Genomic DNA, 17,363 nt, shown 5'->3' on the forward strand with positions numbered 1-17,363 from the left:
GTTGGGAGCATGGACGAGGGATTACTTGGTTTATATATGAAAGGTGAGCTCACTGACACACTGTTTACTGTCTCTAGAATTAGCTAGTCCCGGGAGGGGCAGTCTTTCCCTAGATAGGAAGGTCCCCCAAAGATGTCAAAATATCATAAAATATAGAAAACAAAAAGACCCCAACATAATTAGGAGGAAACCACGTCTTCTGATTTTCTTAATCTCCATTAACAGTTATAGCAGAGAAGCAGAAGGCAGGTTTAGCCCATTTTTTCCTTCATTCCATTGAGAGTGCAGGTGATGTTTCTAAGAGAAAATTTGAAGTATAAAAGGCTTCTATTCTTTACCCATCATCCCTGGTTCTCCAAATATAAGCCAACGAATACTTTTAATTCTTTCAACTCCTTCCCTGCCTTTGCATATTGCATTTTTGTCCTGAACCAGCTGCATGGAGAAGGAACCAACATTCTCCTCTTGTGTGCCAGAACTGTGTTCACTGTCTGACATACATCCCAGTATCTCATCTCCTTACAACAAGACTGTAAGGTGAGTATTTTGACTGCACTTTCTAGAATGAGGAAAGTATGGCTCAGAGAGGTTAAATGGCTTTATGGCAGAGCAATGGTTGGAATCAAGTCTGATGAAGCCTCTGCACATTCCAGGTGTGGCTACAGAAGAATTAAGCCAAATGAAAACACTTGTTAAAGCACTCTAACTCTCCATTTTATTTTGATGGCATAATTTAAAAACGAAGCATAAAAAGCTAAGCATTGCATGCACTTCCATAACATATTTTATATCTTTTCAAAATTTTACTTTTGCCTATGTAAAATCAGACATTGCCTGTCCAGCAAATAATAGGCCCTCTCTTTGACACCTGAAATAAAATTTCTTAAGTCCTTTACTTTCAGTATTACTGTACGGGTACTTTTGAGAACCAAATCAAAAGAACACTGGAATGCAAGTGTTATGGATCACTTTCTGGTACTTAAATTTTTTTTCCCTTCTTTTTTTGAAGAAGATTGGCCGTGAGCTAACATCTCTTTTTTTCTCCCCAAAGCCCCAGTGCATAGTTGTATAACATAGTTGTAGGTCATTCTAGTTCTTCTATGTGGGATGCCGCCTCAGCCTGGCTTGATAGTAGGTCCACGCCCAGGATCCCAACCGGTGAACCCTGGGCCACCGAAGCAGAACACGTGCACTTAACCACTGTGCAACCAGGCAGGCCCCCCAATTTTTCTTTGAATAGGTAATACTTCCATGTGGTTCAGACTGAAAAATTGATTATATATATACACATACAGGTATATGTGATTATATATAAATATGTAAACACACACATATATTAATAGGTATTTTCCCCTATCATTTTTCCACAACTACTTAGATATATTTAAAATAAAACAAAACAACAAAATTTTGGTAAACAAAATTTAATACGACCACATAGTCAAGTAATAATGGTTAAAAGACATTTTATTTGATACAACTCTTAAAAAATTAAAACTATGCACAAAATATATTTAAACAAGACACAGAAGTATTAATGTGCTACAACTGAATTGAGAACAAAGAAATATAAAGCACTTTTTTTTTTTTCACTGTGAAGACTCTGGAGCCTCTAACTGAAAGCAAATGACATTTGGCTGCCACAGGTCTGTACAAGTTGTAAGCATATTATACTCTTGCTCAACTCTGTAATTTTGTTGTCTTAGCTCCAGAAACTCTCATCAAAAATTTAAATAAGGAAACTGCAGGGAGGGGTGATGGGGAAGGGAAGAGTAAGAACTTTTTCAAGAAAGATAAATGAAAAAGCCTGTAGAGGAAAAAGAAATAGTACATAAGAATGGAACAAAAATAAGTAGATTTACTTTTTTGACATTAGATGTAGATAATGCAGATGATGTTTACAAGGGTTTAATCAATATAAGATAGACGTTTTTCTGAATATCTTAAAAAGCACCTTAGTATAAAAAACAAAACCCAAAATATAATAAAACTCCCAACACCCAACAACACCTTTCTTAACATTCGCATTCTGCCAAGCAGCCACACGGTTGGTGCTTATTAAAAAATTTAAGAAGGGAACTTTATTTACTCTACAGGAAACAAATATGAAACTTACCTCAGGTAAGCTTTATTTAAATTGAAAAAAAAAGTTGAAATAGCACTAGAGACCTTAAGGCACATAAACAAACTCAGATGCAGTTATCTTGAAAACAGTAAAACAAATTTGTTTCTTTGGAACAATATATAAAATAAGTTATGACTATTGCTGTTTTTTAAAAAAATTATTTATGATGATCATCTCTAGCACTAAGTAAATTTAATATCTAAGGAAATCACATAAATGTAAAACATTCATAAAAAACATTTAAAAATGTCTGAAGTATACTGAAAATGTCTCTGGAATTATCAATTCACACTCCTGGCTCAAGTGGTTTCTGGTGCCTAGTATTAGATGTGACAATAAGTATAGCTAGCTAGTCAAACCTACTGCCTTAAAGGTCAACCAAATTCCCCATTCTCGTTACTTGGTATGGTGAATTTATTTATTTAACTAAAAAGAATAATGGGGTGAGGTGATATAAACCTGGCTTTCAATATAATGCACAACAAATTCTAATAAGGCCAAAATTATGTTGAGGTTACCTGGTGTCTTGAGTTTAGTAAAATAAAGGCAGTCCATAGGAAGCCTTTGAGAGATATGATTTTATCACTTGGCACCACATAAATAGCAATCTCTCCTCTTTGAAAATACAGTCTGGAGTAGAAGATGTCTTTTCCACACATAAATCTCAAGACAAAAGGCACCCACAAACAACTCAATCTCTCTCTTTTCATGTATGCGTTCTCACAGCAATTCTTTTTTTAAAAATCTATTGCCATATCCAGACAACAGGAAAAAAACACACCTGGTTTGCATATTGACAAAAGTGGTATCATTGAACCTTTGTCTTTCCTGAGTTTCAAAAAGGGTATATGACAGTAGAGATACATAAGCAATTCATATTCACTGAGAAAATGTGTCAGTTCACAAAACATTTTCATCTTTCTAAATATAAAAAAAATGAATGTTCAACTACTGCCATGTGTGAAGCCCCTTCACCAAATTAAATTTACTCTAGAATCATGAACTGAAAGTTATTTAGTTATGGTACTTTAAACACCTCAAATACACAAAAATGACAAGTTAATACCCTCCCTGAGTATTTACATCATTTTCTCTTAACACCTGGTTTAAATGGAGTAAATATCTATATTTCAGTCATCTAGGGAAAAAAAAGATTACTTAAGATCCAATAGGCTACCATTCCATACCTGTGTAGTAAAGTCAGTGGGAAGTTTAGAGTAGAAAAGGAAGAAGGTCTTCTGTTGTAAGAATCAGATCACTTTATAGCTCACTCACATATAGGAACACATGAAAAGGACTGAAGTTCATGGGGAAAAAAAAAAAAACCCCACCCAAAACTGTACTTTTCTATTGATCCACAAAACATACCCTTGAATTCCCTTTCCACTGAGGTATCACAGCTGGGTAGCAAACTCCTTTCTACTTCCAATTTGTTTTCTGACCTTGTAAAACTGTATGTATCATATAGATTCTGACTGTATACAAGTCATACTAATTAATACTCATCATGTGCTTTCAAATGTAAAAAAGTATTCTAGAAATGCCCAAATTAAAAAATCTTCTGGAATTAAATTTAATAAGGTCAACTAATTTTTATTTTATGTGCTTTTTTCTGATCATCACAAACTGATAAAATTCTTGGTGTGTGTATATATGTGTGTACATGACCATACTACCTATCTACATATATACACACGTATATACATACATACTAACCCAAAGGCTTCTACGAGCATCACCTATCAAAAGAAAATCTTGTCAACTATGTGATGACAGTACAAATATAATCTGACACCAATTTGGTTGATAAATCCATTTTGATATACTAATTATACCTTCAAATTCTTTTTTATTTTATCAATGCTAACAACATTATTTATCAAAAATCAGTAAAGGAAGATAAATAATTAAAGGAAGTTAAAATATCAGTTGGGTAACTTTCAAAATTGCTACTTTAATTTCATAGGATTCAAGCTAAGTTCTTGATGGCCTCCTTAATTTATGTAGTTTTAACTTATGTAGCGAAAAAAATTCAACAATGTTGGTATGAGGCCTATGTTTAAACAAATTCTGTTTTGTAGGATTTGATTTCAAATTTACTACAACACATGAATATTAAAAATAACTGTATAACAAAATACAAGCAAATAGTTAATACTTTTACAGTAGACAAAAGTACTAGAATACAAGTTATCTTCAGAAATTTTTTTTTGTGTGTAAAGTATCTGTATTTATGGATGGGCATGATCTTACAAACACACATGAAAATAACAAGTATCATTTGTATAATCCTCAGCACTTACAAAATACTTTTCTCGTACATTATCTCATACCACAAAGAATTTCTGAACTAAATAGGTTCCATTATCTACAAAAAGTATAATGCAGAAGTAGATGTTTACTCTAAAATTAAAACAAGTATTCCATTTGTACCTACAATGGTCTTTCAACTAAAATGATAGAAAATTGTTTTCTGAATTGCTCTGATAATTATCATAGAAAGTACATATTTCCTTTTATGATTTGAAAAATAAAAATTCCCTAAAAATTTGTAGGTTTTTTATAGAGTTTTCCTCAGAATTCAGATCCCAGCTAAGCATTAAAGTTGATGCCCTATAACCATAGGCATAGGGTTATTTGAAATCTCTGTATCATTCTAAGATAAGAAAAAAGAGTAGTTTTGATTATCAATGATAGGTTTTTGATTACTACCCAGGTTTTAAGAGGAATCTGGTGGCACTATAATCACATATTTGCATCATCTCTCTTATGACAAGGAGTATATAATTATGATGTGAGACGACAATAGTGCCTAGGAAGTAAAAATACAGCCGGCTGCCTGGAACATCCCTCAAATGTTGTAAATTACATCTGTCCACCCAGGAATAACAATAATGACTTAATGCCGTACTTCCTGCCATTCCATTTGCCTTAGAAAAAAATTTTACATTCCTCTCTGAAAACTAGTAAGCTTTATAAACTGGAGTTGACAAATCTAGACAAAGGCAACTTGTTGTACAGAAGCTTAAGAATGTTGATCAATATTTTACACAATGGGTACCAAATGAAAGATTTATCTTAGGAGACTGCAACCACTGCTGTTAGTTTTTTCAGATAGCTAATTATAAAAGAAAAATGGACCCACTGACATAGGTGGTCCCTGCTTTATCCTTTAAAGGCAACTTAACAGTAGAGACTCCCAGGATTTTTAGTTGTTTTCACAAGAAAGTAGGATAACCAGGGAAGAAGTCCTCACCCAAAGCACCATACTAATGAGGTCAAACTCTACTGGGCTAGGGAGAAAATCTGTCTCTGTTTTTCACAATATTGCAAAATGGATTTCAATCCTTTTGCCCAGTTCAAGAAAAGGCGCTTCCTTTGAGAGATGATACAAAAATATTTTGAGAGCCACAATGGGTCATTTTCCCTCCAATGGTCTTAAATACTTTTTTCTTAGGAATTAACCTATAATTCCAATCCCCATTTTACTTGCTTTTGTATCTCCTACTCAACCTCCTCCCAAAAGTATATATAAGATAGCAATTCTAATAACGAAGTCATGATAATTCGGTATTTTATGATACTCAAATTGTTCATTACATTTTTATCAATTGTAGAAAAAAACGCTCCAATAGAATTAATCAGTTTATTTTTAGTGACAAAAATTTTTAAAACTGATTTTTCCCCCTTAGAACGCATTCTAAGCATTATGTGATTCAACATAAATGAAGACTTAAGTTACGTAATTTTCTATATATATATGACAAAAAAAAATACAGTCTTGCAGATAAACATACATAAATGAAGAGACCATTCACAAATTCCTGAAAGTTACGCAGGCAGACATTATTTCCTACTCCACATAGGTTTCTTACAAATACTTACAAAGGTAGACTCTCAAAGCCAAGCAACAACCACTATTACCTTCAACAACAACAACAACAAAATTTTTTTTCAATTACAGAAAGGCTTTATTACAGTTTGAAAGATCGATATTTTGGGGAGAAAGGCACCACAATTATTATTTTTACTTTTTTGTGCATATGGCACAAAGGAGATATGTCAAGTTCCCACTCTGGAGTTTTTAAAACCTCTCATCTTGGATGGGTGTGGCTTCTTGGGTGAGGTATCCTGGCTTTAGAGCTTAAAGCATTTCTCATTGTATCTATGAATAGTCACACAGCCATGATAGGACACTGGCCTGGGCATTGCAGCCACCCCTGTGATGATACTTGTTGCAGGATCATAACAGAGAATAGTGTCTGTGGCTTCTCCATTTTCCCGTCTTCCACCCAGGATATATATTTTACCATTACACACAGACATACCACAGTTTTCCTGTTTAACCAAATACATAAAAAAAAAAAAAATTAACTGTTGAAGGTAAGGGATTTGGTAGCAAACAGAAAAGTAAAATAATATATGCTTTAACACAGTCAAAAAAAGGAGACATGAAATAAGCTCCCCTTTGCCCAACTCCTGCTCTAGGTGTTGAGTGTTAGATAATTTTGCACGGGTGAAGTGAGTGTTAAAATAGAATATATGTTAGTAATTGGGGCCAAGATGTGGGAGGTGAAGTGGAGGTGGAGCACTGAGAGAAGGTTTTTAACTTAATGGTAGTCAAACAAAAACATCTTTGAAGAGCTTGGCTTGCTTCTCCTATTCCAGGAAGCTTCTTCATTATAGAAAGTGGCTGTTACATGACCAAGGAGTAGGAACATTATTCATTATATGGGATTACTCACAAGTTGAATGAATGAATGAGAGAAAGAGCTATAACCAAATTAACAAAACACTGTTATTAGGGGCCTTGGCTGGACATAGAAACTCTTGAAATAACATTTTAGTTAACTTTCCACACAATGGGATTCTTAGCTAAATTTTACTCTTCTCTGTAAATAATATAATTACTATATAAAACAAATATTCTTGCAAAGATGAGAGTGATTCTTCAAAGAAAGAAATTACACTAAAATTGTCTCACTATTGCATAGATCTGGTTATGCTGCAGGTCAAACATTCTTCTATTTACATTTCACTTTAATTCAGAAAGTTATTGCATATCATTATCCTGTTTCCATATAACCAACAATGAGATGGGTTCTACCAATGAGTATAATAAACATTTCTACTTGACCAGATTTGCTATATATAAATTTTGCTCTTGTACAAGAAATTAAATCTTGGTGGACTTATATAATAGAGGATAGTATCTTCAAGCCTAAAAGAATTAGTGAGTACTTAAAAATGCCTATGTTAGAGTTTATATATACCCAGAATTACTTGGCCCACTTTTATCATTAATGAATGATAAACTTTTATCCAGAATACCACCTATGAATTGTACCAATTACGTGCCAAACTATAACATTTTTCGTGTAAGGCACAATAAGCTCTTCTCTAAATTCTAAAAGTTCTGACTACAATAAAAAATAACATCCTGAGTTTTCAGGTACAAGCTAGCTCACTCTATTGACCCTTACAGTCACTTTGATGATGATTCTTAAATTATATAATTATAGGATCTTGTTATTAACATTATTTCAGATAATGCTCAGAATTAAATGAAGCAAGCAACCCTGAAAACAGTTATTCATTCATATCATAAAATTACTTGTACCAGATATAGTAGTTTATTTCATTCTATGAGAATCTCAAGAGTAATAGCAGTTAGTAACAAAAATAATTTATCGATACATGAAGTTTTAATTTTATTTTTCAAAACTGAAATGAAACACAATCTTTATTTAAAAAATATTCTCCTTAATTATTATTTTTTATAATGCTTAAATGTTAAAATGCCAGCAATAAAGAAAAAGAATCAGATTTCTTTTCCCTTTTTTTTTTTGAGGAAGATTGGCCCTGAGCTAACATCTGTTGCCAATCTTCCTCCTTTTTTTTCTCCCCAAAGCCCCAGTAGATAGTTGCATGCCATAGTTGTATATCTTTCTAGTTGCTCTATGTGGGACACTGCCTCAGCATGGCTTGATTAGCGATGAGTAGGTCCGTGCCCAGGATCCGAAACCCAGGCTGCTGAAGTGGAATGCCCAAACTTAACCGTTACACCACCAGGCAGGCCCCATCTTTTCATTTATGATTCTAAATTTTAATGACTTTTTTTTTTAATTTTATTTTTTAATTTATTTTTTCCCCCCAAAGCCCCAGTAGATAGCTGCATGTCATAGCTACACATCCTTCTAGTTGCTGTATGTGGGACGCGGCCTCAGCATGGCCGGAGAAGCGGTGCATCAGTGTGTGCCCGGGATCTGAACCCGGGCCGCCAGCAGCAGAGCTTTCACACTTAACCGCTAAGCCACGGGGCCGGCCCATAATGACATTTTAAATATCTGGTCTAATGAAGGATAAAAAAATCTTCATCACTGACTTAAAAAAAACTTCCAGGGCCAGCCCCCTGGCTTAGCAGTTAGGTGCACGCGCTCCGCTGCTGGCAGCCCAGGTTAGGATCCCGGGCGCGCACCGATGCACCGCTTCTCCAGCCATGCTGAGGCCACGTCCCACACACAGCGACTAGAAGGATGTGCAGCTATATGACATACAACTATCTACTGGGGCTTTGGGGAAAAAACAATAAATAAATAAAATTATAATTTCCTATTAAAAAAAATTTCCACATTTTTAAAGGATGTTCCTGATGAAAGTTAAAAAGCAAAATATGTTTCAAACAGCAAGTTGTGGCTTTTAGGAATTATGCAAAGTCAGGAAGCATGGAAATGGTGAGGGACAGACAGAAAAGAGCTGGATCCATTAGGACTGCAAAAAAAGAGCTCATTTTTTCAGCTCCTTTTTGTTGTTCAATATTCTAAGCATTTTAAAAAACATAGCCTTGGACTCGAATAACTGTCTACCATGAAATAACAGTTGATTTATCTTTTTTCATTGATTAGCATTAAAAAGGTAGGCAAATACTTACAGATGGTTCAAAAACTGCCTATCAATAATGTATACATAGATACAATTAGAGATACTGGTGGCAAGAATGAACCAGGGGAGAAAAGATAATCTCAGAAATCTCAGTATTTTTTGCTTCAAGAGATCTGATATAGAATACTAGATATGGACTTCAATGGTTTGTCCTTTTTATAATAACATGTAATGTACTCCTGATTTAAATGTTTTTCCTTGGAAGTTCTAAAGTCAATGTTATTCATTGTTTAATTAGAAAAAATGTGCCAGTGTATCCTGTTGTTTTTTCTTAGTTTTATCTCAATCATTTAGTTAAAAACATATTCATTGTATGCCTTGCATTACGCTACATGCTGGCAATTATCTTCCTAAGGTCTGTTATCATTTTATACAGTATAGCCAAGTTCTAAATGAACAGTAATTCTTAGTGAAAATGCATTATACTTTAAAATATTCACTGTAATAAACCAATAAAGAATAGCTTTAAAAAATTTAGAAATAAGACTAAACACTTGTCACATGGTGAATGTGACCATAATGTGAGTCTTATGGGGTAGGGGACACTCTCACCTCTACAGAGTTGGAGACTGTCCTTTCCAGGAGAGGCCACTGAGCTAGAGAAATGTGGTCCATTTTACTTAAATGTGATATACGAGGGACAGAAGATTATATTCCCTCTGTACCATAAAGCTGAAGATCCTATTATGTCTCTTTCATCAGTTGAGGCAATGTTACTCTGAATATATTACTAATTAGAGACTATACCCCAACGTCAACAACTTTAGAAAAATGGCGTTATACTCAAACCCTATTCATTATCCTTACATATCTCTTACATATCTTGCATATAAGATTGTCTTAGGTCCCTCTGTTACTTCACTCTCTCATTTGTTTATTCAATAAATATTTACTGAGCACCAACAAACACAAGATACATAAGAGATGAGTTATAAAAAATAGTATCCTTAAGAAGAGTGAATTCTAGTATAGAAATAAAGATTTATACCCATAAGGGAATTTATGACTGCCATAACAGAGGTATAAGTGCAGTGACAGATCAGAAAAAAAGACATCAATTCTGATCAGGGTAACCTCAGTTTGTTGTAACTCTGAAGTGGTCCTTGAAAGATGAGTAGAATTACAAGTAGAGAAGGCAGAAAAGGCACTAGAGGCTAAGAGGACAGCATGAACAGAGGCAGGAACACATATGATTTGTATAGCAAATGCAAGTAACAGATACTTAATGTAATTGGGGTAAAGTTGCAGAAACTGAACTTGAAAAGGCAAGCAGAGGTCAGACAACAGAAGGCCTAGAATGTAGTGGGAAAAGCTTTGGTTTTTATTCAGTATGTTTCCAATCAGAGGAGAGACATAATTAGATTTACTGGAAAATAACTGGTGGCAAAATGGGTTAGAGAAGCAAGACATTAGAGAGAGGAACACTAGTTAGAATATTATTGTTTCAGTTTAGGTAAGAACTGATAAGAACCTGAACAAAAGCAGGAACTATAGGAATGGAAAAGAACAGAAGAAACTCTGAGGACACAGAACTGATATGCTGGATTGAGGCAACTTAAGAGAAAGTGGGGAAAATCTAAGAAGTTAAGTTTCTAGGTGTGAAATAATAGGAAAAAGAAATATTGGTCTGTGCCTCCAGTTCCTGCCATAGACCTCCTAAATCCCTTGGAATTTCCCGGGTGATAGGAGTTTTTTTTTTGTTCTAATGAGGCAATTCTTGGTGGGCTCCTGGATGGGGGCTGGTCACCAGAAAGATCAAGCCATAATTCATCCCAACCCCCCATTTTCTGGAGAGGGGAGAGAGCTGGAAATTGAATTAACAATTGATCATGTCTACATGATGAAGCCTCCATAAAAATCCCAAAAGTACAGGATTTGGAGAGCATCAATGTGTCAGGAGGGTAGTGTCCTCCACAAGGACAGAAGCTCCCATGCTTGAGACCCTTCCAGACCTCACCCTATGTACCTCTTCATCTGGCTGTTCATCTGTGGCCTTTATAATATCCTTATTATATAATAAACCAGTAAACTAAGTAAGTGTTTCCATGAGTTCTATGAGCTGTTCTAGCAAATTATCCAACTGAAAGAGGGGATCGTGGGAACCTTGATTTATAGCCAGTCAGTCAGAAGTACTGGGGACCCGGGGCCAGCCCGGCCCCGTAGCGTAGCGGTTAAGTGTGCATGCTCCGATGCTGGCAGCCCGGGTTCGGATCCTGGGCGCGCACCAACGCATCGCTTGTCAGGCCATGCTGTGGTGGCATCCCACAAAAAATGGAGGAAGATGGGCATGGATGTTAGCTCAGGGCCAGTCTTCCTCAGCAAAAATGAGGAGGATTGGCATGGATGTTAGATCAGGGCTCATCTTCCTCACCAAAAAAAAAAAAAAAAAAAAAAAAAAAGAAGTACTGGGGACAACCTGGGACTTGCAACTGGCATCTGAAGTGGTGGCAGTCTTGTGGGACTGAGCCCTTAACTTGTGGAATGTTACACTAACTCCAGGTAGATAGTGTCAGAATTGAATTGAATTTTAAGATACCAGCTCAAGATGGAGAATTGGTTGTTGTGGGAATAAACCCACATACCTGGTGTCAGAAATGTTGTGAGTCTAAGGGAAAAACAGAGTTTGTCCATTCACTAGGTTGTTTGGGGAAAAAAAAGTAGGCTTGGGGAAGAAGGTGAATTATGTTTTAAGTTTGAAGTCTTGGAACATTATGGAAAATATCAAACTGGCAGTTGGAAATTTGAGTCTGGAGCACAGGAGAGAGGCTTTAATGGAGAAGATTTGAAGTCATCAGTACTGAGCAGTAAATGCGATCACTCAGAACAGAATATAAACTGGGAAGAGGGTAGGGGAAAGAGGCTGAAGGAATACCCATATTTAAGGGTTGGGTGGAAAAATAAGAGAATATAAATGAGACTGAGGAGATTATTAGTAATGACCTTTGGGGGTACCACACCTCTAGAGCGGTTATAGGTAGAAGCAGATTTCCAGCGTCAGAACCATCAAGCATTTTGGTGGTGGAAGGAAGGAGAGTAGAACCACGAATCAAAAGGCCGAGGTGAGGCCTTTCTGGGGGCAGGGGGTGGAGGCAGAGTAGGGGTACAGGTGGAGTGTGTGGATGAAGGAGACCCGAGCACAGCCATTTCCTTTATAACAAAAAACAACAAATTACCTAGCTTCTAACCACAGAAAAAAAGAAACCAGTTTGGGAGCATTTCTTCTCTTTTGAAATATGCAAGAGAAGGATAAGGACGGGAGTGGGAATCTGAAAAAGGTCAAGGGAGAAAAACCAACAGCCCAAGTGCAACAGCTACTTCACTATGCTGTGGGGGATCAGATTGGCCAGCCCAAAATGTGTCTCTTTGGCTTGAGTTTTTTTTTTTCTTTTTTTTTTTGGTGAGGAAGATTGGCACAGATGTTAGCTCAGGAACAATATTCCTCAAGCAAAAAGAGAAAGATTGGCTCTGAGCTAACATCTGTTGCCAATCTTCCTCCACCTCGTATGTGCGACGCCGCCACAGCATGGCTTGATGAGCAGTGTGTAGGTCTGTGCCCAGGATCCGAACCTGCGAACCCTGGGCCGCAGAAGCAGAGCATGCGAACTTAACCACTATGGCACTGGGCAGCCCCTGGGCTTGATTATTTTTAAGAACAAAAGACTCTCAAAGAAACTTCGACCTTCCCCCTAACTGCCTGAAAGAATTTAAAATAGAAAGGCCTGTTCCAGGAAGGAGCTAATACCATAAGATAACTGCAGTGTAATGTAAAATGTGTCTCTCAGGTCACACTGTCTACAGTTGGACCATCTGCACTTCCATCTCCATGTGAATTGCCTTCCTCCCCCTTGAAGTCCCAAACCCCTACCCCCAACATCCTCCTTTGTCTTTAGCTGAAAATGGTATTTAAGGCGGCAGTTTTGGCCATTTTGGTGAGTTACTCAGTTTTCCTGGGTTTCTCCCATGTATACATGTTATTAAACTTTGTTTGATTTTTCTCCTGTCATTCTGTCTCATGTCAATTTAATTCTTAGACCAGTCAGAAGGACCTAAAGAGTAGAGGAATTGTCTTCCTCCCATACAATGGGATGGTAAAAAGTAAGTTGTTTCAATAAAACAATTCCTTGGAAGGAGTTCAAATACCATATGGTTTATGTGGAATTTTAAAAAATAATGAAATAATTCAAGCATATATGAAATATATTAATAGTGAAATTACAGTGTATTCATAATGGTCATGTAGTTGGTCCTTCCTCAATTGATTTTTCATTTAGACCGTTTTATGTTATTACCTGTCGGCTGAATGTATTCTGTACATGCATCCAGTAATCTTCAACTGGATCATAACAGTATATTGCCTTGGTCAGTCCACCAGCAACATAAATCAGGTTGTTTAAGGAGACGGCTGTTATACACCTCTTGGCAATAGGGATAGCTGCACGAAGTAGCCAAGAATTGGTTTCTGGATCATAAGATTGAACCTAATGATATATAGAAATATTTAATTAAAATTTATAAACAAAAATGCAAATTTACTTAATAAAAAGTCTACTAATACATAGAAACATGATTAAAAATCAAATCCTATTAATTTACAGAATTAAGGGAGGTTAGCTTGATAGTGAAATGTCTGAATTATAAAATTCTCAAAAGAAATGCAAATTTATTACTTTCAAGCAGAAGAGAGTAACAAACAAACAGATTGTTTCCAGGATGAATGGTTGCCAGCTTTTTACTTACTTCCATTAAAATTAAGTCTAGATTTTTAAAAAATTGCATTATATAAGATAACTATGCCTCAATCTGAATACAACTTCTTTACACTTCTAAGGAGTCCTTTCTTCAAAAGAACACAAGTAAATCTCAATTCAGCATACTCTGATTTATCACAAATTCTGACTTAATGAATTCTAAATATGTAACATTTGACCACATTACATTAAAATTTAATTGAGAAAAAGAATGAGTTGATTGACAAAATTCAGTTAACTATTGCTAAATGAGTTAGGCACTAGAAACCTGTTTCCAGAATAAACAGGGTATTTTCTGAGGTGTCAGGATGGCACATGTTCTTTCGTCCCAGGAGTTCAGTGAACGGCAACAACTTTGAGCTGTCCTCTACTTACATTACAGAGGTTTCCTTCCCTCTCCTTTGTTCTAAAAAATACTTTTAAAGTACGCAGAAAATGACCCAGTTGGAAGCAGTATAATTAGTTACTGTGTCTTCCCCTTTGCTAATTCACTTCCCAACTGTGTTTTGTGTGAATATTTTGATTCTGTAGAATATAGAAGTAAAAGGTTTATTTATTTAGTACAATTTATTTAGTACAAGATCTCCACACTGAGATTAGTCTCATTTCAAAAAGACTGGATCAAGCTTTTTAGAGAAAATTGTCAGATATATTAGGATCTCACTTTAGTAACGTGAAACTCAATGTTTTCACCCAAAAGTATAAAATACCAGACAATTTTTAAAAGGCCCCTTACACTAAGAGACCCAGCTACCTACTTGATAAGACTTCTGTATTTTTCTTCTTGTATATTTTATTGGTAATTTCTGTAAGAGAACATGGCTTACCTTATCAGAACAAGTATTATCATCAGGTCCTCCACCAATCACAAACAATTTGCCTACACAGCTAGTCACGGCAGGAGAACTCACTGCTTCCTTAAGGGGAGCAACTTCAGTCCATCGATTTGAAAAGGAATCATAACATTCTACGCTGCTAAGTCTGTTTTGCCCATCATAGCCTCCAACAACATATACCTATATGTAAAATACATGGAAAAATCTTAATTATCAAAAGTCTGAATTTTTAACTAGTTGGCTAAAGAATTAAGGGATCTCTCACCTTTAAAAAGCCCTTGATAATTATAATTGCAATATGTTTAGCTCAGTTTCTGAAACTTTTTTTTTAATTATCACCCTTTCACCACTACCAAGGAGCCTTTTTAGACTTTTTTTTTCATAATAGCCCCCTCTAATGAAATCTTAATACACACATGTATTGTATATCTGTTTATGTACTGTCTGTATATCTGTGCTTTATACATGAAACAGGACAATTTTTTTCACCCCTCTGAGAACCAATCTTCTCTTCCTTTGGGGTGATATTGCTCATGTTGAGAATTACATGATTTAGCTTAAATGCTCACACTCATGGATGAGGAAAATATTCAATTATTATAAAGTCATAAAGCTATAAAACTACAATATTAGGTAAGGATTACTAGACTATGATATCTTTGAAGGCAGGGCCTATCTTGTTCCTTATTTTAGTCTCTACAAGTACCTAGAAAAGTACCTGACACATAATGAACTTCAAAAGGTTTTCATGTACTTTTTCTTTTCACAAATATGACGAAAGTAGGGCAAGTTCATATCTTTATATGAAGTGAACTAATCAACAAGCCATTTATTAAATGACTTACATGCAGAATAATCCATTAAGCATCATGAGATACACAAGAAACTTGCAACCTAAAGGACCTCTCGAGTTTAACATCCACAATTATTTTAATGGACAGTCACCATCAACTCTTCCCTCCATATCTAATGAAGACCTATGGAGTCTTTTTTCACAGCATCTCTCACATCTGGTCCCTTCCTTTTGTTTCCCACTGCCACTATCCTACCTCAGGGTCCATATCATTTCATACCTCTCAATTAATCTCCTGGCTCCACTCCTGTGCTCTCTAAACCATAAATTAATCTTCCTAAATCACCTCATCAATTCCTTTTAATAGTTCAACAATGAATGCCTAAGGGTCAAGGCCACACTTTAACACCGTCATTCAAGTCTGCCTACAATTTATCCTTCTGTGTTCCTCCAGATTTCCACAGCAGCCAATGCTACCTTGAATTTCTCACATTATGTTAAAACGATCTGTTGGTGGGTTTGTTCTCTCAACACCATGCAGCTCAGAGAGGTTAAGTAACTTACTGAAGGTCATGCAGCTAGAAGGCTATGGAAACTGTGGCACAATGTAGCAATTAAGGGTTTATAGGCTTTGAAGCCAGGAGAGGCAGGGTTCATACCTAGCTCTGCCTGCAATGTAGGACCTTGGGCAGTTTACCTATCTTCTCTGAGACTCAGTCTTAACATTCTCAATTTAAAAATGTAGTCAATAGTACCTATCACATAATATAATTTTGAGGCTTAAACTTTAATACTATTCCCCTACATACATACATTAAAAATAAATGCTGTGAGCATCAAGATAAAAGCCCTCTAGATTAGGATAATCTGAGCTTTTGCCCCTAGTTTATAACTGTCTATGTAACTTTGGGCAAATAACTTGATCTCTTTGGGTTCAATTTCTCTACAAATTGAAAAAGTTACATTAAATAGTCTCTAAGATTCCTTCCTGCTCTAAGATTCTATATTCCAAACCATCGTAGCTTTCTTTAACAGAGAGCATTTATAAATTTAAATAATGTTATAGGTTTGAATTCAGCCTACATTGTAATTTTTAGGATAATGGTTTCCATGGATTGACTACTTGTTGTGTAAGGTAGAAAGAAGTCCTTTTATTTCTTAAGTTAGTGCTTCCAAGTTTTGGGTACCTTCAAGTCAAGTATACTAATATTTGTCAAATAAATTTGTGTTCACCAATCCATATATGGTATTTGAGACATAATAATTTTCATTATCTTTGTACGTCCAGACTAAATAATTATAATTTTTTAGTTAGACTTCATCTCTTTCCAATCCCTTATTTTACCCACCCCTCTCCAGTAATATTTTGTCATTCTTGAGGCATAGCTGCCAAAACTACAATATAGTAAGTACTGACAAAACAGTGCTTTTAGAAAATATTCTATTAATACTTTATTTCCACTACATCTATCTCAAGGTCCTCATTATTTCATTGGCCTTGTAGACAGTGGCAGCACACTAGATCAACATCCTTAGGAATTAACAGTAGCTTTCAAAATGTGCTTTGAGAAGCTCCAGTATTCTATAGTATCGAGATTTCAAGAAGCCTCTCAGGGGGTGGGGGAGGGGAACAGGACTGATGGGAGGCTGAGTGGGAAGGGTTCCTGGCACCATCTCTGCTTCAACCAGAGCAGTTCTGTTTTCTCATGGTGGCTCTAAAATGTCTCCACAGGAGGCCTAAGAGGCAGTAATCTGTTTAGAAAGCAGTACTAGGGAACCAGTCAAAAATACATGTGCAAGCAGGTATGCTGCTTTTACTTAGATTGTTCACTAATTTGAGAGTGCTTTGGAGGACCTGATAGAGATGGAGGCAGGGAAAAGCTAAAGAGCCCAAATTAGCCCTTGGTATAACCACTGTA

The 17,363-nt window shown here is 35.9% G+C and overlaps 1 protein-coding gene across 6 annotated transcripts in view; it reads right to left on the minus strand.

The window, feature by feature from the left end:
* Positions 1-1,449: 1,449 nt before the first annotated feature.
* KLHL24 (kelch like family member 24) overlaps positions 1,450-17,363 on the minus strand; it is a 43,862-nt gene continuing 27,948 nt past the window's right edge. For 5 of the 6 annotated variants that reach the window (XM_058556248.1, XM_058556244.1, XM_058556246.1 and 2 more), the window contains 3 exons: positions 14,643-14,831; positions 13,357-13,545; positions 1,450-6,463 (listed from right to left, as the gene is read on the minus strand). In XM_058556248.1, coding sequence (XP_058412231.1) covers positions 6,263-6,463; positions 13,357-13,545; positions 14,643-14,831 — 579 coding nt within the window. In that variant the 3' untranslated portion in view covers positions 1,450-6,262. The remainder of the gene's footprint in view (positions 6,464-13,356; positions 13,546-14,642; positions 14,832-17,363) is intronic. The other variant, XM_058556249.1, reaches the window with a different exon arrangement.

Source organism: Diceros bicornis, chromosome 15 (assembly GCF_020826845.1).
Source record: "Diceros bicornis minor isolate mBicDic1 chromosome 15, mDicBic1.mat.cur, whole genome shotgun sequence".
Taxonomy (NCBI): Eukaryota; Metazoa; Chordata; class Mammalia; order Perissodactyla; family Rhinocerotidae; genus Diceros; species Diceros bicornis.